The sequence below is a fragment of the Loxodonta africana genome, chromosome 8 (genome assembly GCF_030014295.1).
Source record: "Loxodonta africana isolate mLoxAfr1 chromosome 8, mLoxAfr1.hap2, whole genome shotgun sequence".
In the NCBI taxonomy this organism is placed as follows: domain Eukaryota; kingdom Metazoa; phylum Chordata; class Mammalia; order Proboscidea; family Elephantidae; genus Loxodonta; species Loxodonta africana.
In genome coordinates, this window is record NC_087349.1 from 47,064,251 (window position 1) to 47,091,001 (window position 26,751).

Below are 26,751 nucleotides of genomic sequence, written 5' to 3' on the forward strand. Positions count from 1 at the left end.
TCTTTGTCTATACTTTTTAGTACTTTTGTAGGCTTTTTTTTAATTATAATTTTTAATCCATCTGGAATTTTGTTATAGCTAAAGTATGAAGTAAGAATCTAGTTTTTGCTTTTTATTGTAAGCTCGTTTTTCCAGTACCATTTATTGAATGGTTCAGTCTTTCCCTTTTGATTGGAGAACCCATCATTATGTAATAAATACATATACTCTGATCTGTTTCTGAACTTTCCGTTGTGTTTCATTGGACGGGTTGTCTGTGTCTTTGCAGTATCACACATTTTTAACTGTCAAATTTCAAGTATGTATTATTTTGCCCTACTAACTCTAAAATTCTAGAAATATTTTGATGTATGGAATTGACAAATATATCAACAGTTAAAAGACAATTTTATTGATTTTATAATTAAGAACTTTTAAAAAATAGTTTTTCATAAACTGCATACACCTCACTTTAGTAGGAATTTTTAGATGATATGTTTAACAAACTACTGATACTTCTAAAAGTTTCATGATAATGTATTAAAATGCTGGGTTGAGGTTTTTTTCTGCCTCAAGGTTATTTTGGTGATATCAGTAACATCTTTAATTATTCACATGAACTTTCCTATGCTTTTAATACATATTTTAAAATTTGTTATCCAGAAAGTTGATGCCAGTTAATCCTGCCACCAGCTGGATATGGGAGTGCCTATTTCCTCATGCCCTCCCCAGTATTTTGTGTTAGCTTTTTGCTTGTTTATTTGATTCTCAATCCTAAAGTTCATGTCTCTTTCCAGTTGAGAGTCAGTTTCCTTCTTTTTTTTTTTTTGCTTTTTCTTTTTTCCTTCTTTCCTCCCTCCCTCTATTGTGCTTTATGTGAAAGTCTACAAATCAAGTGAGTCTCCCACACAAAAAGTCACACGCACCCCGCCGTGTACTCCTAGCCACTCTCCCCTCAATGAGACAGCACACGCCTCCCCTCCCCTCCACACTGCACTCCCCATGTCCATTCAACCAGCTCCTGTCCCCCTCCTTCCTCTGATCTTGCCACCAGAGAAGAGCTGGCCACACAGTCTCAAGTATCCACTTGAGCCAAGGAGCCCACCCCTCAGCAGTATCACTCTCTATCTCATAGTCCAGTCCAATCCCTGTCCACAGAGTTGGCCTCAGGAATGACTTCAATCCTGGGCCATCAAGCCTGGTCTCTTCATGAGAATTTGAGATCTGCACCCCACCGTTCTCCGGCTCCATCAGGGAGAAAGTCAGTTTCTTTAAAAGTATTTTTGTCCATCTTTTTAATAAAAAACCTGTGGTATTTTACTTTATATCCTCCAGCTTCTATTATTAGTTCTTTGGGAGATGAGAGTGCATCAGTTGTCTTTGTTCTTCTATTGAAATCACAACTGGTGTTCAAACCAGTTTCTAGGCCTACCAGCACTCTCCATCTTTCCACACAACCTTTTGCAGATTGAAATAATTCCACTGTAAAGCTCCAGAGCTATCTTGAACATAGAATACATTTTCTCTGTAAGGTATTGTTATTTAGATACAATTTTCTGAGTAGTAGAATTGGATTTCCAAAGTGAAGGATCCTAGGTGTCCTGACCTTGACAAACATTAATCACTGCTTCTAGGCAGTCTGCGAGCCACTCACTCTTGGAAGTTCCTTAAAATAAATATAAAGAAGATATTAATACTAATATTAAGGGTGTTTCCTGTGCACACACCTTTTGTTTACTAAATAAGTAGAATTTTGTTGAATTTCTTAAATAATTTTTTGCTTCTGAATATTAACATATGTCCACCTACGTTTATTTTATAGCTCTTTTTATTCACAAAAATGAAATTGTTTTTTCAAACTTTATATCCATAGTGCAGGTTGTGGAAGAACAGGTGCCATTTGTGCCATAGATTATACATGGAATTTACTAAAAGCTGGGGTAAGAATAATTTTTATGTAGCATTATATCCATGATTTATTAGGATTTTTAAAATTACTGGTTAATTGTAGCAAATTACGGCATATGTTTTGTTATAAATGTTAATTTTTTAGAAGTAGCTTTGCTATATAAGAAATTAAGGTAGTGAAAAAGTACAAATGATCCATATTACCTTGAGATAGTTCATTGGGCAGCAGGGTAAGGGTGTCACATATTTTTTCTAGGTAAGTGAATACCTGTATTAGGGGTGTAGGCTTTGTGTTGATTTTTCCAAATACAGAATTCTCATTGCCTTCGATATTTATTCTAGATATACCTACATTCAATTCAATAAATATTTGTGTCCACTGGAGGCATTTTAGTGTAGTGACTAAGAGTGCCACTCTGGGGCCAAACTGCCCAGATTAAAACCCTGGCTCTGTCATTTAAAAACTGTGCGACCTTGGCCAAGGTGCTTAATCTCACTAGGTGTCATTTTCTTTATCTGAAAATGGGCTTGTAGGGTCGTCATAAGAATTAACTAAGTTAATCTATATAAAATTCTTCAGAACTACGTGTGGCTTGTAGTAAGTGCTCAAAGCTAGTTATTATTACCTTTGCTGTTATTATTGTTGTTACTACCACTACTATTTCCAAGAAATTGTGTTTGAAACTGTGGAGAAGACAAAGATAAATAGGACACTGCTCTCTCATTATAGATTTGAAAAACATAAGTCATCTCATGGAGACAATGCGGTTCATTTGCTGGTTTCAAAATCTGTTCATTTCTATGCATTAGGGTGGAGCTGTTAATTCTTTATAGTTTTATTGTTTTGGAGCCCTGGAGGTGCAGTGGTTAAGAGCTTGGCTGCTAACCAAAAAGTCATTAGTTCAAATCCTCCAGCTGCTCCTTTGAAACTCTATGGAACAGTTCTACTCTGTCCTATAAGGTCACTCACTATGAGTCGAAATTGACTTGACAACGAGTTTTTGATTTATGGATTCTGTGAATATATTAATTTGTCTCTTGAATAAAAGAGGATTAATGTTTAGTTTCTTCTTTTTCCTATACCTCCTTTCCTCCCTCCCTCCTTTCTCTTTTTTCCCCACCTTCTTTCCTTTTTTCATTCTTGGTTAGGGGATGTTTAAACTTTCAACAGTTTCTTAAAAAATCTTCTGGGGCTAATTTTAATTTTGTATTCTTTAAAAGCTATAATCATCCCCTAATACTCAAATGAAAAATTTTAAGTGAATAAAATTTAACTAGGATTCTATCATATTTTAACATAAAAGTCAAAGATTATAAAAATGGATAAAAAGTGGGACTTAGATGAATGCCAACAAATGAAATAAACATCTGGTCATTTCAAAACATAGTCCTCATTTTGATTGAGTTTGGCATAAATAAGTATAATCTTAGGCCTTTTTTTTTTTTAGGCCTTAGGATAAGACTTGATATAAAATCTTTTAATGTCTATAAAGTGTTCTGAGCAGTAAACCTGAGAATCATTCTCAACTTTTCTATCTTCTTGATCTCCACTAAAATTTATTTTTTATTGAACACCAAGTTCTAATAGTTCTGCCTCAGAAATGTCCCTCAAATCTGTTCATATGCTTTTTATAGATTCTTGTAGTAAACCTCTACCAGTTTCTTCCCCTTTCAGATTGCCATCTCCTGTTGCAGAAGTGGCCTAAATAACAAACCTGCCCATGTCAAGAGTTGGCTGTTGCAGTAGTACCAATCCCAAATGTACAAAAGAAATAGTTTAGCATATTTCCCAATTAGTCTCCAGGGATGGAGCTGAGGGATCTGTGTTTTTACCCAGCTCTCTTAGCTGATCTTATGCAACCAGTCCTGGAGATACGTGTGTCTGCAATCTGATTTCCAAGTAGCTGTATCTTCTTCCCTCATTTTAGTATCCTCTGCTCCTTTCAGTCCTACGCTTTCTCCACATCAGACTTCGCAATTTCTTAAACAGGTCATCAGTTTCATCTGCGATGCCTGTGAATATTTCCTTCTGTTTTCATGGGATGGCCTTCTTGTAATAAACAACTAAATTGTCACACCACAGACCCATCAGAGTCCTATTTTTTTTTTAAATTCCCACTGCACTGATCTCATTCCTTGGCTAGACGTATTTTGTTCATGTCTTTAGCACCCCAGCTTGACTGTTTAGGGTCAATATTAGCTTTGCCTCACAGTGTCAAGCAATAGGGTCTCTGAAATAGGTAGGTAGGTGCTCAATAAATCTAGTTTTCTAGCATGTATATAAGATCTATATGAAAAGTTGAAGACTGTTTTACTGTTATCCAAACACTTGTATAATTTTATGTTTTAAATTCTTTGTTTTAGAAAATACCAGAGGAATTTAATGTATTTAATTTAATACAAGAAATGAGAACACAAAGGCATTCTGCAGTACAAACAAAGGTATAGTTGTTTAAGTTTATATAGAATATATTTTTATAAATGTTGTCTTGTTTTTTTTAATGTCTTTTGTTTATCATTTTATCTCCCTAATAGGAGCAATATGAGCTTGTTCATAGAGCTATAGCCCAACTGTTTGAAAAACAGCTACAACTGTATGAAATTCATGGAACCCAGAAAATTGCGGATGGAGTGGTAGGTGTACTTGGTCTATTAATTTTTACCACGATATAATAGTTGGCTTTTAATAGTTGTATTTTGTTTTATCTAACATGAGAATATCCATGATGGTTATAATTTTTACTTAAACTGGCCTTTATTAACTTCTGTTCTGCTTCCTGTTTGCACCTCTCTATTATGATGGATATTTAATGACTCCAAGACAAGTTAAATAATATTCTAAAAAAAATTTAAGTAGCTCATGTATCCAAAATCTTACAATTTATTATTCTTTCAAGTATTATAAATTATATTTTCAAAAATAACTACATTATTCTCTCTCCCCTTCCATTCCTGCCTAAGTTGATTCTACATGATTTTTACTTTGTTCTTGGTCATGATGATATAAAGTTTTATAGTTATTTGTGTACCTGCTCTTTAAGCAGGATTATAGGCCCAATATTAAGTCCCTTTTTGACATATTTTAATTCAATGTCATTTTAGCTTTCTAGCTAAAAGATCTTATTGAATATTCAAATTTTTGACCTTACAAAAATGCTATATTCTCCTGATGGCCTTATTTCTGCTTCTGTCTTCTAACAAGTTAATCTTATTTCATCTTTCTGTATAATCACCTTGTCCCTGAAGGTGCTGAAGGAAGTTCTTTACATCTTTATCATTGAGCCTAAGATAGCAATCACATGATAAACTAATTTACTTACAATAACTGAAGTAAAATGAGGACATGAGTTGTAGAATTTGTTTCCCCTTTAGACAGTTTTATCAGTTTCTCAGAACATTTATTTGAAATTTCTTGCTTTTCAAATGAAAGCTTCATTACCAAATGCTGATCTCAGTGTATTTAGAAATCTATTTAAGTTCAGTGAGATTATAGGGCCTATGTATATTCTTTTTTAGCTAAGTGACAATTTTTTAAGTTTAGTTTTTTGAAAGAAAAAAATGTATTTATTGTTAAGTAACTACAACTTCTTACTAAAGGGCTGTGTAAAGCCTGATGGGCACTGCACGACTTCTGTAGCCTTGGAATCAGATCGGACATTGCCGCCTTCAATTCCTATTGCACATTGAGTGTTGCATACAATTTCAAGTTTTTGAAACATTGCACAAATAGACCTCATACATTGCCACCTTTTTTTCCTGTTAGTTTAATTAAATCCTATTGTAACATGTGCTCTATCTAGCTTACTGTTTTATAATACAGAAGAGAATGTTCATATATTATTTTGTATAATCTTGCCTGAAATGAAACTTGTTTAATGTTTCAAAAAGCTGAGTAATCTCTATATTTTTCTTGAAATTTTAATTGAAAAATATATCCATTTAATTCCATAAATCCAAGATTAATTCCAAAGTTAAGGATTTTATATTTTGGAAATTATAGGTAGACTGCTGTGTACTTCAGAAGTGAAAAACATTTCTTCTGTTATTCTTAAAATGTATAGAAAATTCTTTTTTTTTTTTTTAATGAAATAGTGTTATATATTTTAAAGCCTTTAAATGTATTCAGATAATCTCCAGAAAATGATGTCTGGTAAATACTGCATTGCTCTCATCTCTGTTTTCTCATTACCTGGTCTTTTTTAGGTTTTATTCCATAAATTAAAATTCTTTTTTACTAGTCTGAAATCCACACTTATAATTTTGTCGTAGACTGTTTCTGTCTGATGGGTCAAAGGTTTACAGATGACTAAGGAATACAAGAAAAATTTCATACATTCTATGAGATGAGACAATACCCAGTAGCAGATAAGTGGTTGTTTCAAACCTGCTTTCTTATCTCAATGCCTAGTACATAATTATTGTTGTTAGGTGTCATAGAGTTAGTCCCAACTCATAGTGACCCATGTACAACAGAACAAAACACTACCTGGTCCCGTGCCATCCTCACAATCATTGCTATGCTTAAACGCATCGTTACAGCCACTGTGTCAGTCCATCTCACTGAGGGTCTTCCTCTCTTTCACTGACCCTGTACTTTACCAAGCACGATGTCCTTCTCCAAAGACTGGCTCCTCCTAATAAACATGTCCAAAGTACGTGAGACGAAGTCTCGCCATTCTCGCTTCTCAGCAGCATCCTGGCTGTACTTCTTTCAAGACAGATTTGTTCATTCTTCTGGCAGTCCATGGTATACTCAATATTCTTTGCCAACACCATAATTCAGATGCATCAGTTCTTCTTTTTATTCATTGTCCAGCTTTCGCATGCCTTTGAATCAGTTGAAAATACCATGGCTTGGCTCAGGCGCACCTTAGTTCTCGAAGTGACATCTTTGCTTTTTAACACTTTAAAGAGGCCTTTTACAGCAGATTGCCCAATGCAATACATTGTTTGGTTTCTTTTTTTTTTTTTTTTAATTGTACTGCATATTAGTTTCTCATTAAACAATTAATATATTGTTTTGTGACATTGGTTGCCAACCCCATGACGTGTCAGTACTCTCCCCTTCTTGACCTGGGGTTTTCTATTACCAGCTTTCCTGTCCCCTCCTGCCTTCTCGTCCTTGCCCCTGAGCTGGTATGCCCATTTAGTCTCATTTTGTTTTATGAGCCTGTCTAATCTTTGGTTGAAGGATGAACCTCAGGAGTGACTTCATTACTGAGCTATAAGGGTGTCTGGTGGACATAATCTCTGGGTTTCTCAAGTCTCTGTCAGACCAGTAAGTTTTTTTTGTGTGTGTGAGTTAGAATTTTGTTTTACGATTTTCTCTAGCTCTCTCTGGGACCCTCTATTGTGATCCCTGTCAGAGCAGTTGGTGGTAGTAGCCATGGTTTGATTTGTTGACTGTTGCTTCCATGGGCATTGATTGTGGATCCAAGTAAAATGAAATACTTGACAACTTCAGTATTTTCTCCATTTATCATGATGTTGCTTATTGGTTCAGTTGTGAGGATTTTTGTTTTATGTTGAGGTGTAATCCATACTGAAGGCTGTGGTCTTTGATCTTCATCAGTAAGTGCTTGAAGTCCTCTTTGCTTTCAGCAAGTAAGGTTGTGTCATCTGCAAATCGTAGGCTGTTAATGAGTCTTCCTCCAGTCTCAGTGCTGCATTCTTCTTCATGTAGCCTCACTTCTCAGATTATTTGCTCAGTGTACAGACTGAATAAGTATGGTGAAAGGATACAACCTGGACTCACACCTTTCCTGATTTTAAACCATGCAGTATCCCCTTGTTCTGTTCAAACACCTGCCTTGTGATCTGTGTATAGGTTCCTCATGAGCACAATTAAGTATTCTGGAATTCCCTTTCTTTTGAGTGTTATCCATAATCTGTTATGATCCATATAGTGAAATACTTTTGTACATAGTAGACACACTAAATGTTTGCAAACTGAACTTAAAATATTAGATTAAGCTGACATGGTGACTGGGTGGTTTTGCCAGTTAAGCAAGATGGATTTTCCTATTTTGAGAAAGGGAGAAAACAACTTTGTATAGAATACATTCTAAGGAAGTTATGTTTAATGACAATATTTTGCAAAATGTTGAGTGCTTACCATAATGTCTGGCACTATATAACTGGTACTCAAGAGATGAGTAGATGAAAAAGTGGAAGGACAAAGAAATAGAAGAAAAGATGGTTTACCATTCTAGATAATTTTATATTTTTCTCATAGGAAATCTTGTTTTCTGGGAACTTTTAAATATAGATGACTTTTTTAATAGAATGTTTTTGTATGGCTGGAGATCATAAATCACAGTTAGAGAAACTGTAGCATCTAAAAAATTGAGAAAAATTATCTTAGAACTGTGTGGTTGGGTAAAATTATTTGAAATATGTGCTTACCATTCTGAAGCTATGCTGTGAGCAACAGTAATTTCCATTTATTATTTCTCTGATAACTTAATTCAGAAGTGAGTTATAAAATAAAAGTTTATAGGTCATTCCCCAAAGCTCTGTATCCCAGAATTATTTTTGTAGAAATTTTACTTTGAAATGCTAATCAGCAATATAAAATTCTACAGTAAAGGCTATTTGTTAAGAGATACAACTAAGATAACTTCTCAGAGTAGGAAGTCTAAAAAGAAAATTTATTCTGGAAGCTAGTAGCATATTGTCTCAGGTTTTAGAAACACCATAGTAAGCAAACATTTGTTAAGATATACATGCCTTCCCTGAGAGTATGGCCCCCGGACACCCTTTCAGCTCAGTAAGGAAGTCACTCCTGAGGTTTACTCTTCAGCCAAAGAGTGGACAGGCCCATAAAACAAAACGAGACTAAAGGGGCACACCAGCCCTGGGGCAAGGACTAGAAGGCAGGAGGGGACAGGAAAGCTGGTAATAGGGCACCCAAGGTTGAGAAGAGAAAGTGTTGACATGTTATGGTGTTGTTAACCAGTGTCATAAAACAATATGTGTACTAGCTGTTTAATGAGAAATTAGTTCTGTAAATCTTCATCTAAAGTACGATAAAAAAAAAAAAAAGATATGCATGCCTTTTATCTTGTATATAAAAGACATCACTACCAGTGCTACCAGCATCAGAATTTTTAATTCTAGAATAATTGATAACAAAAATAGTTTGGTTATGGTCCAGTTGTTATGTTTGTGTGGTATAATTTAGATGTGATACTGAATTCTGAATATTTTTTTCCTCAAATGTATTGTTCCTTATTTTTAAAACACCCTATTTTAATATTTTGTTTTACAACTGATAATATATCCTTAAGTGTTTGATAATTAGGTTCTGATTTTTTTTTTCTTTTGTGGCACTTGATACAAGCACTCTTATGTAGAAAATATTAGCACACAGAATAACTTTATCAAACTCTGCTTAAAAAAGGAGATTACACTAGAATCCAATCTTCAATGGAGTATTTAATTTCTAAGATTCCTTTATAACAGCCAAAGAGGAGCTGCATATATTATAAATGTGGGCACAAAGGCTAGTTAACATAAGAGGATTAGAAGATGTAAGAATATAGCAAGCATAGTAGGTAAATACTATGAAATTTAGGAATCACTTGAATTGCTCTTTTATGAAGTCCAGTGACCAGAAGTTTTGTTTTTACTGTGTAAGTATTGGCTGTCTTCTGGGTTGTGATCCTGCATTGCCACGTTGATTCCTTTCATCAGGTAAAACTCAGCATGCTCGGAAAGTTTATCTCCCTCAGAAATTGTTCCTCCCTTCTTCTTTTTCTCTTAATGGCTCCACTGTTCTGTTATTCAATCAAAATGAGGAATTCTCTATGACATCCTCTTCTTTCCTTTGTCACATGTAGTCATTTGCCTGCAAACCCTCTTACTGTTTCTCTCTCCTCTCCAGCCCATTCACCTCCTCTTCACACTTCCATTTTTTTTCGTTAATCCCATTCCACATGCTACCACCCTCTAAGGTCTTCCTTAATATTGTTAACTGTAACTTCTTTCTCTGATTGAATAGCTTCATGGTACTGATTATGATTATACGTTTTTATGGCTTGATTCCACCACATGTCTGTCAGTTTGTTGTACAGATACCACACTGGAAGTACTCACTTGTCTATGCCATGAAATCTGGAAGATAGCTACATGGCAGACTTACTGGAAGAGATTCATATTTGTGCCCATTCCAAAGAAAGATAATCAAGCAGATTGTGGAAATTATTGAATATCATTAATAATACATGGAAGCAAAGTTTTGCTGAAGATCACTCAAAAATGGCTGCAGCCCTCCATTGACAGGGAACTGCTAGAAATTCAAGCCAGATTCAGAAGAGGACCTGAAACAAGGGATATTGCTGATGTCAGGTGCATCTTGGCTGAAATAAGAGAATACCAGAAAGATGTTTACCTGTGTTTCATTGACTATGCAAAGACATTTGACTGTGTCGATCATAACAAATTATGTATAACGTTGCAAAGAGTGGGAATTCCAGAACACTTAATTGTGCTCATGTGGAACCTGTACATAGATCAAGAAAGAGGCAGTTGTTCGTACAGAACAAGGGGATACTGCATGGTTTAAAATTGGGAAAGGTATGCTTCAGAGTTGTATTCTTTCACCATACTTACTCAATTTGTATGCTGAGCAGATAATCTGAGAAGATGGACTATATGAAGAACACAGTGTCTCGGTTGAAAGAAGACTCATTTAAGAACCTGAAATATGCAGATGATACAACCTTGCTTGTCGAAAGTGAAGACAACATGAAGCACTTAGTGATGATCAAAGACTACAGCCTTCTGTACGGATTGCACCTCAACAGAAAGAAAACAAGAATCCTCACAACTGGACTAATAAGCAACATCATGATGAACGGAGAAAAGATTGAAGTTGTCAAGGATTTCATTTTACTTGGATCCACAATCAATGCCCATGGAAGCAGCAGTCAAGGAATCAAATGACTTATTACATTGGGCAAATCTGCTGGAAAAGACTACTTTCAGGTGTTAAAAAGCAAAGATGTCTCTTTGAGGACTAAGGTGCACTTGACCCAAGCCATGGTCTTTTTAGTAGCCTTGTATGCGTACAAAAGCTGGACAGTGAATAAGAAAGAAGAAGAATTAATGCATTTGAATTGTGGTGTTGGCAAAGAATATTGAATATACCATGAACTGCCAGAAGAACAACTAAATCATTCTTGAAGGAAGTATAGTCAGAATGCTCCTTAGAAGTGAGGATGGTGAAACTTCATCTACTTAGTTTGGACACATCCTCAGGAAAGATGAATTGCTAGAAAAGAACATCATGTCTGGTAAAGCAAAGTGTCAGTGAAAACAAGGGCAAGCCCTCCACTAGATGGATTGACAAAATGGCTACAACAGTAGGCTCAAACATAGCAACAATTGTGAGGATGGCACAGTATCAGCAATGTTTTATTTGTTATACATGAGGTCACCATGAGTTCGAGCCAACCTGATGACAATTAACAAGAACATGACTTGATTCTTTTACTTTTTTATCGTTGGCACTATTACTAGACTATATACTTCTTGCAGTTAAGTACCATGTCCTTTACAGTTGTTTATCCTATCCTGTGCTCACTTAGTCTACTGCATTTCACATATACATCCACAATGCCTTATCTGCAGCTTTGAAATCTAAGACACTCTGAAAACCTAAGATTATTTTTTATGTGTTTGGTGCTACACTCATTTGGCAGCAAAACCTGTCTTGACGTGACGTGAAGCTATTTTATGTTGTTCTATTAAAAAAAAAAAAACGCTGCTTTTTATAGGTAAGAAACAGTTGAATAGAAGCAGTTTCATATCACTTACTGTTAATAATTTTATTTAACCTGCTTCATGGGAATATTTATAGATTTTCATACAGAAGTACTAATGAATGTTTTTATGGGAGTGTAATGTGTAATTAATGAAAATAACTAGCACAAGAACCATTAGTATGTCAGAGGTATCTCTGTGATGCAGATACTGTCTAAATTCTGGTGGTCTCTGAGGATCTTAAACTAAGGTGACCAGAAGTCCTGATTTGCCTGTGGCAATACTAGTTTATATTTGCTGTCTAGTTTTAATAATAATGCGCCCTAACACCCCCTGCCCTTTTGTCAAAAGAGTCCTGATTTGGACAATAAATTATATGGTCATCCTACCTATAGCAGATATCCCTGTGGTAGATGCCTGGTAGGTGACTTTCATTGAGGATTAAAGCTTCCAGCTCTGTTCTTGTTGTTGTTATGTGCCATTGACTCAGTTCTGATTCATAGTCACCCTATAGGATAAAGTAGAATTGCCTGTAATTTTTACAGGAGCAGACTGCCTGGTTTTTTCTTCTGTGGGGCTGCTGGATGGGTTCAAACTGCCAGCCTTTTGATTAGCTTAACCATTGTGCCACCAGGGATCCTTGTTCTTATTCTAGTTAGGTTCAACTCTTCTACTTGATCAGACTATTCATCAGGAGACAGGGATCACTAAAAATTGCTGAGAAGCTGAGATCTTTATTTTCTTTAGTTGGAGATTGTTGTTACTGTTGATAGGTGCTGTTGAGTTGGTTCTGACTTAGAGTAACACTGTGTACAACAGATTGCAACACCGCCTAGTCCTGCAGCATTCTCATAATTGAGTTGGAGGTACTTAAAATAAAAAAAGACATGCAAGTAACAAAGACAAAAAAAAAGACCATGGGTTTGGTAGCAAGTATCTTTTGATTAAAAAGGCAATTACAGTTTGTAGAGTTCCTGAATTGATCATAGTATATGCAGAAATGGCATTTTTCTAGTTATCTGAGATACTGGCCATGATGAAAATTATTTCTGTCCTCTGGTCCAGAATTTACATATCCTTGCTGTATACTAATGAGGCATTTCCTGAGAATGAAGTTAGTTCAAGGCAGTATTTTACATAATAATTTCATAGCTCCTCTCTTACAATCCCAAACACAATCTAAGATTCTTTGTAGCTGTGTTAACTCCCGAGCATCAATGTCAGTGGTTTCAGTGGTCTTTGTGACCAATGAGAAGCAAGAACAGTCCTGGATGGGATCTCTCTACCTTTTTTGAGTCCATTTGGTTGGTCATATAGGGATATAGGGGCTGTACTCCTTGACTGAGTAGGGCAGTTGACACGATGACAGAGGGAGGGTGAGGCAAAGAATGATGAAAATGAGTCCTGGGGCCTGTGGGTGGCAATTGGGAGTCATATTAACATAGTCCAAAAGAGGTTGGAAAAGGTGAAGGATATAAGCCTTATTTTGTCGGCTTTTCCCTCTTTGCACACGTTAGGGAAAAAAATATCTCTTTGCTCTTTATTTTCTTGGGAAATCTGCTTCTTTACAATAGTATTTGAAATGTGTCAAAATGTTACTATACACAGTTGTTTCTTAGTAGCTGGAGATGTGCTGTTTTTGTTTTTATTTATTTATTTAAATCCCTCTCCTGAGAGTTTTGTTGTTCAGGCTAAAATATAAAGCCATAGTTTAAGACCCATTTTGATTCTTGGCAAAACTGGTAATTGTTTTAAAAATCCAAAAGCCTAGAAACAATATTTAGAATGTGAGGAAGGGAAATTATTGTTCATCCAACTTTAATGAAGCATTTTTTTTTTTTTCCTTTGCAGAATGAAATTAACACTGAAAATATGGTTAGTTCCATAGATCCTGAAAAACAAGATTCTCCTCCTCCAAAACCACCAAGGACCCGCAGGTATTGTATGTTGTATTTTTTTTTCTGAAAGAATACTTTTATTTTATTCAGTGTTTATTAAAGTGACAAATTTTGAATATTTCTAAGTTATTTTCATAACTTCTACTACCATTCTTTTGTTTAGGACTCTACTTACTTTTAATGTAATATACTTTAGCTGCCATAATTGTCATCTCTCAACTTATTTAAAAAAAGATGAACATTCTTAAAATATCCTTTGCAGTTGCCTTGGTGAAGGGGATGCTAAGGAAGAAATACTGCAGCCGCCAGAACCTCACCCAGTGCCACCCATCTTGACACCTTCTCCCCCTTCAGCTTTTCCAACAGTCACTACAGTGTGGCAGGACAATGACAGATATCATCCAAAGCCAGTGTTGCACATGGTTTCGTCGGAACAACATTCAACAGATCTCAACAGAAACTATAATAAATCACCAGAACTTCCAGGGAAAAATGAGTCAACTATTGAACAGATAGAGAAAAAATTGGAGCGAAATTTAAGCTTTGAAATTAAGAAGGTGCCTCTTCAAGAGGGACCAAAAAGCTTTGATGGGAACACACTCTTGAATAGGGGACATGCAATTAAAATTAAATCTGCTTCACCTTGTATAATTGATAAGATCTCTAAGCCACAAGAGCTGAGTGCAGGGGATTTCAAAGGTGATGATATTTCTCAGAATTCTTGTGTGGACTGCAGTATAACACAGTCAGATAAAGCCCCAGTTACTCCTTCAGAAGAAACACAGATGAATTCAGGCACACTCCCAAGGCCAGACTGTTTGCCTCTTGATGAGAAAGGACATGCAATGTGGTCATTTCATGGACCTGAAAGTGCGCTGCTCATGCCTGATTCCTCTGAAGGCAAATCCTCTGATGTTGACAGTCAAACTGTTAAAACTGTGAGTTTAACACCAAGCCCTACAACACAAGTTGAACCCCATGATCTTGTGGATCATCGTAACAGTTCACCTCTATTCAGAGCACCCCTCTGTTTTACTAATCCTCTTCACTCTGATGACTCAGACTCAGATGAAAGGAACTCTGATGGTGCTGTTCCCAAGAATAAAACTAATATTTCCACAGCAAGTACCACAGTTTCTGCTGCCACTGGTACTGAAAGCATTTCTACTAGGAAAGTATTGCCGATGTCCATTGCTAGACATGATATAGCAGGAACGATACATTCAGGTGCTGATAAAGGTAATAATAATAATATCTAATGCTTAAATATTTTTAGTTTGTGCCAGTCTTAGTACTTCAAAATAATGTGTGCACTTGATATGGTTATCAGTGGTCATTTACCTGTCAGTGAACTTTGACAGTGACACAGAGTGGCATTTATTTTTAAGATACAGCAAAATAAACACTGTGAACCTGAAAGATGACTTTTCTTTTTCTACTTCTGGTTCAATATAATACCACCCATACCATAGTGCCTTTATTTTCTCCAGCTCACAATACTGTATTTTTTATCTTAAAAATGTATCCAGTGGAGTAGATGGAGCATAAGCTAATATCTTAAATTTACAAAATTCTATGTTTTATTAATTCTTCTGTGTTTTATTTAAAGAATCTTCAGAATGTAGTTACCACCAGAAGTATTACTTTATTAGTTTAACATAATTTTAAATTGTTAATATGTTTTTCTGCCTCAACTTCAAAGTTTAAAAAGTCTCACCAGCTGTAACATTTTCTTGAAAATGTGTAGAGAAGAAATTTTCATTTTGGGTTTTTTTAGTTATATCGATCGTATGTCTGTACCTATGAAATTTTTTTTAACCTTTACTAGAAGTAGAATTTGGTGAGGGCAGGAAAGATGCATGATGATATGCTCTTTGAAAGTTATTGTCACAAGACCAGTCTTTTGGTGATACCATAAAATTCCTTTAAAATAGGACATACTATACAGGAATCAGTTTGCTTCCGTTCTCTTATTTTATTTGTATTTCAAAGCAAAGCTAGTTGTTGCTGTGATTTCCGGTTTCTTTTCACCCTACCCTAACTATGCTAAATGAATTTGGCATTAGCTGAAGATTTTTCTGTGCATGTGTTCTTTTCTGCACTATAACTACAAGCAGTCCTATTTTTAATATGTTGATAATTATTTACCATGTAAATAAATCATGAGCACAAGAATTACAGGGTTTTTTTTTTTCTTTAAAACTTGGTAGTGGGTTAACTGAGTAATTTTGTATTGATACCTAAAACAACTTTTGCGTAAGGTACTCATTGCCATTGAGTTGATTCTGACCCATAGCGGCCCTATAGAACAGAGTAAAACTGCCCCATAGGATTTCTAAGGCTGTAATCTTTACAGAAGCAGACTGCCACATCTTTCTCCCGTGGAGCAGCTGGTGGGTTTAAACAGCTGACCTTTCATTTGGCAGCTGAACACTTTCACCACTGCGCCACCAAGGCTCCTTTGTACAAGGTATCACCTGACAAATATTCCTGGTTGCAAATTCAGATTTTAATCTCTATTCAGGTCTCCTGAAAGATTTCCCAAATTTGGCTACCATAGGCCCCTACTAGGTATATGATATGTAAAAGCCTATGTAAATTGCGCCATCTCTGATGGGATAACTTCTAAAACAGAAGTATACAACATAGTTAAGGCCATCTAGAGATCCAAGGGGAAACAATCAGTTGAAAAGCAAGGGGACCATAGTTCGAAAATATAGAGAGTAGAGGTACAGGGTTTCCAAAAGATACTTGATAAATACTTAATGTAAATAAGCAAGACTGTCCTTGCTGATTGGTACACTGAATTAGGAAATGGTATCACAGGGCCAAGATTATGGGTCCCTTGTTTCCAGTAACCATCTCTTCACTATGAGCTGTTAGAAACCAGAGCAAGAAGTATGCTGATGGATCAGACTGCCACTGCTCTTAGTTCTTCGGTGGCTTAATTTTTTTATATGCAAGAGAGGGTTCCAGTAATGTTGGTAGGTATAAAAAGTACAGGGCTGGAAGTCTTCTCTCAGCAGGACTCAGAGGTTGTATTTTCTTGTGTCTCTAGCTAAATGAATGTAGGAAGGCAAGAGCAATCACGCATGGTTCATGCTTGTCGAAAATTGAAAAGGCTTTACTTGATTTTTAGTCTCTCTTTAATGTGTAGTCTATGAGATGTGGTGAAGTGACAGAGCATTATGGCAAGATTGTTTATTTTTGTTCATGTTTTAAAGAAAACAGTTGGCAAGGTCCTGACAAAATAACCTAGGACTCACATATTTTCCCCTTCTTTACCCCATCCTCCCTAATGTTTAAGAGTCCACACACAGAATTGTATCGGTATGTTTTCTTTTATCCCAGTTGAAAACGCTAGTGAAAAGATTTGATAAACTCACACAACTTAAACCATAATAAAGCTAACTGATGAGGCTTACTTAATGTATTTTGTTTCCAAGAGCTAATCTTGTTTTTACTAATGAAAAATTTTTATATGACTTAGGTTAGTATTATCAAAGCATGCTAATGTTCACAAGATTTTAAGCAATAAACAAGAGAACATTAAATTTTTTAATAATTATATTTTTATGTGTATTAGAAAGATAGCTAGCATTTCAAATCTTATTTCACAGTTTTTAGTGTTAAAACTTGAAGTATATAGTTAAATTGAAAATGAGTGGGATTTAAAATATCAATGTTTATAGGAAATACAGTATACATACTATGTCAAAAATCATGAAGGAGTTAAGCAATTAAATCCATTTTGGGAAACACGGGCTTAAGTCAAATGACCAAAGCTTTCATTTATGGATTCAAAACATCATCAGCAGGCATAGTCAGTCACTTGGCCTGCTGCCTTCTCTACTGAAGACTGTCCTGAGGATAGTCTGGTCAATACTGGAGGCTACCACATGAGAGTCATTTTCACTATGTAGTAGTAATGATGTTCTTTCTTCTTTGTTCAATGAGCTCCATAATATTTCTTGATCACAGGGGTTTCTTGTTTATTTATTTTTTTTACATTTTTAAAACTGGGTCTCAGATACTTGTGACAAGGATTTTTAGAATGACAAAAAAGCTCTCATTTTTAGTAATTTGTCTAAATTTTATGTATTTTATTTAGATGTTGGTATTAGTGAAGCTTCACCTCCTCCCCTACCTGAAAGAACTCCTGAATCTTTTGTATTAGCAAGTGAAGACAGTGAGTATCTCATCTGCTTTCATATTTACTTCCTACTCTAATAATAAATCGACTCGATGACACTGGGTTTTTTTTTTTTTTTTTTCTAATAATAAACTCTGAAAAACGTGGCTGATTTTAATCCAGTAGCTATTAAGTTGCATAATTAAATTAAAAAACAAGTTTGAATTGGTATTGACAAATGTTTCTAATGCCTTGTACAAAAAAGTACTTTAAAAGGGTATCTTTTATTTGATAAGATTTGTAAGATGGCTGCTGCGTTTGTTAGGTACTAGAATCCAATTCAGTGCCGTTATAAATGTATTTGCAATTTGATGTCTTTCAAGTCATTAAAAGTAGCACATATTTATGGAAAGATAGTAATTACTTCACTTGGTGCCAGTTTAGGGAAGTAAAACTTTTAGTTGGGTTATGTGTGGGCATCACTTGAGTGGTATTAAATGGTCACTAGAGTATCAGGGAGAACTGGGAGAAAGTGATCATAATTCAAAGCACTGATAATAGAATCCTCCCCACCCCACACCTCAAAGAGAGTACAGAAACAGCTTTAATGCATCTGCAGTGTCTCCTGCCCAGTGTGGGCACCCGCTGAGTGAGTCCCCATCCGGGATGAGGACTTTGCATATGTTTTTAGCTAGTATTACTACAGTTTATTTTTAGCTTCTTTAAAAAGATTTACTTTTCTAATCTTTGTTACATTTCACCAATAGTTTATTAATTTTGATTGATTTTAAGAATGTTAAAATCTATAGATCATGTCCCATCTGTAGATTACAATGAACAATTAAAAGCCCTGATGACTGTATTAATTTAGTTAAATTTTAAGAAAGGAGATTTAAAGGAATTTTCTTGAAATAATAAAAACTAGAAAAACTTTTATGAAAGTACTAGTTTCTAGAAAGCTATAGGGTCAGTTTTTGTATATTATTTTAATGCAAAAAATTTCAGGAATTAAAGACATTAATTATAATTATAAAATTTCGTTTTTCTCAGATACATTTGTAAGATCGGAATGGAGTGAACTTCAAAGTCAGGAACAGTGTGAACAAAAAAAATCTGAAGTGAGTCCTTTTGGGATTGGAACAACAATAAGTTAATATTTTTGCTCTTTTGTTATCCTACAGTTGTTTATTACAGTAACTATTATCTTAAGACCATTACATATAGTTTATAAATATTTTCATTTTTTTTAAATTGTACTTTAGATGAAAGTTTCAGAGCACGTTAGTTTCTCATTACACAATTAATACACATATTGTTTTGTGACATTTGTTGCCAACCCCACGACATGTCAGTACTCTCCCCTTCTTGACTTTGGGTTCCCCATTACCAGCTTTCCTGTCTTCTCGTTGCCCATAAGCCAGTGTGCCCATTTAGTCTCGTTTTGTTTTATGGGCCTATCTAATCTTGGCTGAAAGGTAAACCTCAGTAATGACTTCGGTACTGAGTTAATAGGGTATCCAGGGGCCATACTCTCGGGGTTTCTCTAGTCTCTGTCAGACCAGTAAGTCTGGTTTTTTTTTGTCAGTTAGAATTTTGCTCTACATTTTTCTCCAGCTCTGTTTGAGATTCTCTATTGTGATCCCTGTCAGAATAGTCGGTGGTGGTAGTCATGGTTTAATTTCTTGACCGTTGCTTCCACAGGCATTGATTGTGGATCCAAGTAAAGTGAAATACTTGACAACTTCAGTCTTTTCTCTGTTTATCATGATGTCGCTTATTGGTGCAGTTGTGAGGATTTTTGTTTTATGTTGGATTATAATCCATACGGAAAGGCTGTACCCTTTGATCTTCATCAGTAAGTGCCTGAAGTGCTCTTTGCTGTCAACAAGCAAGGTTGTATCATCTGCATATTGTTTTGTGACATCGGTTACCAACCCCCAGGACGTGTTAACACTCTCCCTTCTCGACCTTGGGTTCCCTATTACCAGCTTTCCTGTCCCCTCCTTCCTTTTAGTCCTTGCCCTTGGGCTGGTGTGCCCATTTAGTCTCGTTTGTTTTACGAGCCTTTCTAATCTTTGGCTGAAGAGTGAACCTCAAGACTTACTTTAGCACTGAGTTAGAAGGGTATCTGGGGGCCATACTCTCGAGGTTTCTTCAGTCTCTGTCAGACTATTAAGTCTGATCCTTTTTTTATAAGTTAGAATTTTGTTCTACTTTTTCTCCAGCTCTGGGACCCTCTCGTGATCCCTGTCAGAGCAGTTGTTGGTGGTAGCCGGGCGCCATCTAGTTGTGGTAGAGGCTGTGGTAGTTGTGGTCCATTAGTCCTCTGGACTAATCTTCCCTTGTGTCTTTAGTTTTCTTAATTTATAGCTTATAATTTTTGATCAGTGTTTCTGGTATTAATATTTGAAATGGAAAACCTATGTAAAATAGAGAATCTGAAATTTTTAATAAGGGTAACCTGAAGAGCTGCTTTTGAAATTTGTAAATTATGCCATGTTCCAAATTATTTTGGAGATATGAATGGAACAGGAGTTATTATTTTTAAGGTCATAGTATTTTCCTAGGTTTTGTTCCACTCATTATAATACTAGGCACAAAGTTCCTCCTTTTGGTTATTCTGGCTATCTGAGGTTTTCGTCCATTTGGTAGCTAAATATTTGGCCATGGGAAATACCATTTTTCCTCAGCATTAACATTTTTTCATGTTTTTCCCCACATTTTAATATCTCTAAAATTGGGGTACATCTTATAGTTGATGATAACACATTGTGATATAGTTTAATTGATATATAAAATAGTGGTAGTTTAAAATAATGGTATATCTTATCATCAATGGTATCATAATTTCATGAAATATGGTAGATGGCTGGCAAAATGCTACCGTGTGTATGTTCCTTGGTACAGTGGTTCCTGGTTTTTCGGTTTCCATTTAGGGGGAAAAGAATTCCCCTGTTCCTTTCACAGTATAAATCAGCATAACATTTAAAAATTTTAAGACTAATTGAAAACATCATTGTTTTCTTTCCCTCTTACACTGAGAATCTTGATACACCTGCCTTGATTTCTTGGAATGTATATCCATAACCCAGTATGGATATATATCCAAACTTAAGTTTTGTATTATTTGTATAGAAGAGCAGGAGTGTATTGTAATAGCTATTAAATGTCTTTCTTACAGGGCTTAATAAACTCTGGAAATGAAAAATGTGGTAAGTGATTAAAGATTTTCTTTTTGCTATAGAATATAGATTAATTTCTATAAAATTACATGCCTCATGGTACATGCTCTCTGGTTATCTCTGTAGGTGAAATATGTAGGACAATTATTTTAAAAGGTGAAGTATGTAGTATAATTCCCCCAAATTAGTACTATCAGATATTATTATTGATTTGGAAAATAACGGGAGCATTTGTCCAGCTAATGGGAAAGAAATTATTTTTTAAATATTTTCTTGCCTTTTACTGTTGTTATAAAAACGTGAGCTAGATCCTGACAGTGGGTAGCTATTTGAATAAATGTCCCATATTGATTGAATTGGGCACATAATAATGAATTGTTTTGGAAGTCAAAGTCCTTTGAGAACCATCACATTTATTTCTGAAGACTGATAAGATTATGTAGTTATAATTAGTGTTACAATGCCAAGTTAAAAAGTTTTTCTACCACATTACTATTTCTATCATAGTAAAATAGTTCAAAATCAAAAAACCCACTACTGTCGGGTCAATTCCGACTCATAGCAACCCTGTAGGACAGACTAGCACTGCCCCATAGAGTTGCCAAGGAGCACCTGGTGGATTCAAACTGCCGACCTCTTGGTTAGCAGCTGTAGCACTTAACCACTACGTCACCAGAGTTTCCAAAATAGGTCAAGTTATTATTAATTTTTATAAATCAGTGGCCATGTAAGCAGCTCATCAAACAGCCTATACAGTTCTTCAATTCATCTTTTCTCTCTGCCCTCATCCTCCGTTTTGCTTCAACTGATCTATTCCACGATCACACCCTGGATCTTCCATACCATTTTATTCTTTGGGATTGCTGAGTGCAGCTGGGGAACATCTCTCAGTTTTGTAGATTGAACTTACAATTATGGGTCTTTATCCAAAGTGAGGTCCTATGCATTGCTAGAAATCTTATATGTTCTAGTTGGTACCCTTTCTATTTCCCCTGAGCTTTCCAAACCATAATTTTCTTCAAAATTCATCAGTCCCACTAACTCTTGGTCAGTAGATAACCTGTATTTCACTGAGAAAATTGAGGCCTTTAGACCAGATCTTCATTACTTCTTAGAAGCTGGCCTTGAATACCTCACTACCTCTAGTTTAATCTTAATGCCCCTCCTCTGACTCCCCATTGTATGCTATGCATAATTTTATTATAAAACTTAATCACACTACTGTATTAATTAATGTGGCTGTCTGTTTCCCCTTTTAGACCAGACACTGGTAAACTGTAGTCCACAGGCCAAATCTTACCCTTGGCTTGTTTTTGTTTGGCCCTTGACCTAAGAATGGTTTTTCACATTTTTGAAGAGTTGTTGGAAACAAACAAAAATCCAAGATTATGGGACAGAGCCTATATGTGGACTGCAAAGCCTAAAATATTTAATCTCTAGCCCTTTATAGCTGCTGGAGCCCTGGTGGTCGGCGGTGCAAACTCACCAGCCTCTCTGCTAGCGAAAAATGTGGCAGTTTGCTCTTGTAAAGATTGCAGCCTTAGAACCCCTGTGAGGAAGTTCTGCTGTCTTCTAGGGTAACACAATTGACTTGATGGTAATGGTTTTTGTTTGCTTGTTTTAGCCCTTTATAGAAAAAGTTTGCTGATCCTTGACTAGACTATAAGCACCTGGAGGACAGGGACTGTGTTTTATTTGACTTGTATTCCAAGTGTCCAGGAAGGTTCTATACAGAGGTGTAGAGGACTTGATAAAGATTGTGAAAGAATGCATGGATCATAGTAGGTAACTTCTTAGAATTTTTCCATTACAAAATTTATCATTTTAACACTAACTTTAGTAGACCAATAATGATTTGATTCCATTTTCAAATATAAAAACTTATCAGTAGTTCTAAACACCAAAAAAAGAACAAGACCCGTTGCCATCCAGTGGATTCCGACTCATAGCAACCCTATAGGGCAAAGTAGAACTGCCCCGTAGGGTTTCCAAGGAGTGGCTGGTGGATTCGAACTACCGACCTTTTTGATTAGCAGCCAAGCTCTTAACCACTGTGCTACCAGGGCTCCATCAGCAGTGCTAGGAATGGATAAAAACCAAACCGAATCTGTTGCCCTTGAGTTAATTCCAACTCACAGCGACTCCACAGGGGTAGAGAAGAACTGCCCCATAGAGTTTCCAAGGCTGTATGTAATCTTTATGGGACCAGACTGCTACATCTTTTCTCCTGCAGAGACCTTTTAGTTAGCAACGAACCTCTTAACCTCGGTGCCACCAGAGCTCCTTAGGCATGGACATAAACCCTTAACGATACTACATGTAGGGGCCAATAATTAACTATGAATTGTTTGCCACTGATTTCCACATAAAGACATTTCAGTTGCACTGATTACCTTAGAACACATGTATATAGTATGACTACTTAAGAAACTACAATATTCCAAGATCCAGGTTTCTTATATAAAGGTAAGGGCATAACAAGGTTCTTCACGTTGCAGAACTACTCACTGCAGGTTTCTAGGTGCCCTCAAGAGCACCTAACGTGATTCCTGTGCTCACTGCTCTTGTATTTATATTTACCTGGGCCTCTAAAATTCATGCCCTTTAAGTCATCGCCCACATTAAAACAAAGTGTTCTATGTATGATGCTGGGAAACAGTATATTCTACAAATGATGATTATTAACAAGAGCTTTGTTTTACAATTTAGATCATCCAGCAGGAGGTGTTCACACAAAGACTTACATAGACTGTCCACTTACTTTCAGTAACAAGAAAGATCAAATACTAAGTCCGACAGAAGCCACAGATATTGGTAATATTTTTAATACATAATTTAAAAACGTTAAGTAGTTAATGCTGACAAGAATGAGAAAAGGTCATTCTTTGCCATTGTTCCAGGATTTCCTTGGAGCAGAGTTTATCAGATTTTGTTCTTTGATTTATTCAGGTTCTGAAATGACATTTGCCAAGAATAAAATATCTATGATCAGAGTTACTTAGAATTAATCATGGAATAAATGAAATAGTTTATTCTGTTGTACTCTGAGATTAAAAACTTGCTGGTATTAATTGCTGTTGAAAACTAAAATCTAAAATAACTGTAATACAGTTTTGTGTTAGACTATAAAATATCTTAGATTTTTTTCTTACATTGTGATAGAATTAGCATAGTATTTTTAAAAGAAACTATTATTTTCAATTCTCCCAAACAAATTTACGTTGGCCCTTTAGCTAAAAATGGTTTGAGTTTTGTTTGATTTAAATCCTAAGTTTCCACGTCAAAATTTATTTGTTTCAGAAAATGAGGATGTTTGGGTGTGAGTTTGGTAGCTTAAAAATATGCTGAACACTGATGGATTATTCTGGTGTTTTGACTATAGGTTTTGGTAATCGCTGTGGAAAACCCAAAGGACCAAGAGATCCACCTTCAGAATGGACATGATTCAGGGAGTTAAAAGACACTTTAAATTATACTGGAAAATTCAAGTGCCACTGAAAGCCAGATTAGTATTCCATCTTAAAAATGTGGGACTAACGGCAGTGTAGATCGTTACCTTAAATTTTTTTGCTGGGATGGTCTACCTGCTTATACTACACTTAGGAAAAAGTATTACATATGGTTTATTTTGTAACTTCAAGTATTATTGCCTTAATGTCTCTTAACCCTGTTACACGCTGCTTGTAGACATGTTAATATAGTAATACTTTTATGATAAATTGAGTTTAAGGACTACTCTTTTGCTAATGTTTTATCATGTATGCATTATTTTGTATTTGTACAGGGCAAGTAGGTATATAATTTGATAAAGTTGCAGTCATAAAATATTATTAACAGAAGATGTAAGAAATTTCTGCATGGTCTAAATCTTTGTGTACCTTATTTGTAAATTATTTGCCCTGAAGTTTTAGAAAATAGTTTCTCAATTTAAAAATTGCTGGATTCATGCAGCCAGCATTGCAGGTTATCGGAGATCAAAGATTGTAATAATAATACATTTTGTAAATTGTAAGCAAAAGGTTATTTTTATATTATATACTGTCTAATTGTCCATCCTAATTGTCTTTGTTTTCATCTAGTCATGGAGATTCAGTAAGTGCCTTGGAACAATATTGAATTCTCTTAGCTTGTGTGTGTTACTTTTAATATTTGAAGTCAACTGAGGTTAGAAGACTATCAAAATAAATGTATGTTTCAGGATATTTGACCTGCCATTAAAAAAACAGAAACAATTTTACAATGCCTACCTGTTGTCTTGGGTTTTCATTCTTCATTTTTAGGAAATTAGACTTAATGTCAGTCTTCCTGCTGGTTTAGTTTTATTTTTAAGCTTCTGGCACGAGTGGGACTTAATCTCTTAATTAAGGAATAGGGAGCACCTTCTTCCTTATGGCTCTGCAATTCTGAATACTTTATCTGTGAGTCAGCCTTAGGCATTCTTCTTACCATTATCCATTAGTAAAAAAAAAAACAAACCATTATTAGCCTACCGAAATCCTAGTGAACACACCAAGCAGAGGTCAGGTTGGGAAAGGAGGATTGATTTCTTCCCATCCCACATCTAGAACACAGGTTTTATAAATACCAAGTCTGAATTTTGACACCACTGATTGACTGATGGAATTTTACTCTATCAGTATTTTCCCTCTGTATACAAACAGTGAAGAAATTTGTTAAAGTGAGTAGAAGGGGGATAGTTGTGAAGGAGAAAACTATACTATAATTTTAAATCAATTTTTTAAGCTAAATGGTCTTCGTGTTGATAACCTTATAATTTCAAAATTTTCTCATATATCTTGATCTTAATAAGGAAGTGAGAATACAGTGGTCCCTTAACATTCACAAGACACACCCTAATAACATATCATTTTCCTAGTAAAATTTAAATAAAAATCTAGTCCTTTCACAAACTTGATGATTTGTATAATATGGGACTAAAATCATTTTTATAAAGATTTTTTGGTTGGGAATTTGTTGCTTGGAACACCTTCACTGAAGTATAACATGTACTCAGAAGGGTGAAAAATAGTATTAATCATCACAAAGTATACATACGTGAATATAACCACTGCCTAGATTAAAGCAATGAACGTTACCAGCTCCTGAGAAACTTCCCCCTGTGCTTCTGGGACTCCGTTATTATATGTGTAGTAATCATTTGTTCATTTTTCATTGCTGTGAAGTTTTGCATTGAATGGATATACCATAATTTGCCCATTTTGTTATTAATATATATTGGGGTTGTTTTTTCATTTTCAAACATTACCAGTTATGCTGTAGTGAATATTTTTGAATGTGTCTTTTGGTGTACACATGTATATTTTCTATTGGATATATACCAAGGATTAGGATTTTAGTTCATAGGGTATGTGCATATATTCAGCTTTAGTAGATACTGCCAAACCTTTTTCCAAAGGGGTTGTTCTAATTGTTCATATCCTTGTCAACACTTGGTATTACCAGTAGTTCTCATTTTAGCTATTCTAAATCACAGTGGTAGTTACCTGACTATAGTTGAACACCTTTTCATGTGTTTCTGGTCATGTGAAGATCCTATTTTGTGAACTGCCTGTTCAAGTCTCAAGTAGGTACTGTTTGGCAGTATCTACTAAAACTGAATGTATACTTATAATCTGGGCTGGAGATCAAGATTAGAGCAGTGATATAGGCATGATTGAAATTCAGTTTACACAAAAACTCCAGGGAGAATAAATAAACTATTTGATATTAAGTTGAATTTTCACATTTATACAATAAATCTTTACATTTGTTTGTTAAAATATGATATAGGTTAAACATAGACACTGTATCTCCTATCTTGGTGAATGGCATCACCTTTCCCCCATCACCCTGGCCAGACATCTGATTCATCCTGTGCTTTCAGGTT

The 26,751-nt window shown here is 35.4% G+C and overlaps 1 protein-coding gene across 1 annotated transcript in view; it reads left to right on the top strand.

Annotated features, from left to right (window-relative positions):
- Positions 1-25,398, top strand: part of PTPN12 (protein tyrosine phosphatase non-receptor type 12) — a 119,673-nt gene extending 94,275 nt beyond the window's left edge. The window contains exons 9-18 of the mRNA XM_003407183.4: positions 1,853-1,919; positions 4,252-4,329; positions 4,423-4,521; positions 13,504-13,589; positions 13,813-14,789; positions 17,662-17,739; positions 18,733-18,800; positions 20,864-20,894; positions 23,574-23,678; positions 24,247-25,398. Of these exons, the coding sequence (XP_003407231.1) occupies positions 1,853-1,919; positions 4,252-4,329; positions 4,423-4,521; positions 13,504-13,589; positions 13,813-14,789; positions 17,662-17,739; positions 18,733-18,800; positions 20,864-20,894; positions 23,574-23,678; positions 24,247-24,308 (1,651 nt within the window). The 3' untranslated portion in view covers positions 24,309-25,398. The remainder of the gene's footprint in view (positions 1-1,852; positions 1,920-4,251; positions 4,330-4,422; positions 4,522-13,503; positions 13,590-13,812; positions 14,790-17,661; positions 17,740-18,732; positions 18,801-20,863; positions 20,895-23,573; positions 23,679-24,246) is intronic.
- Positions 25,399-26,751: the final 1,353 nt, after the last annotated feature.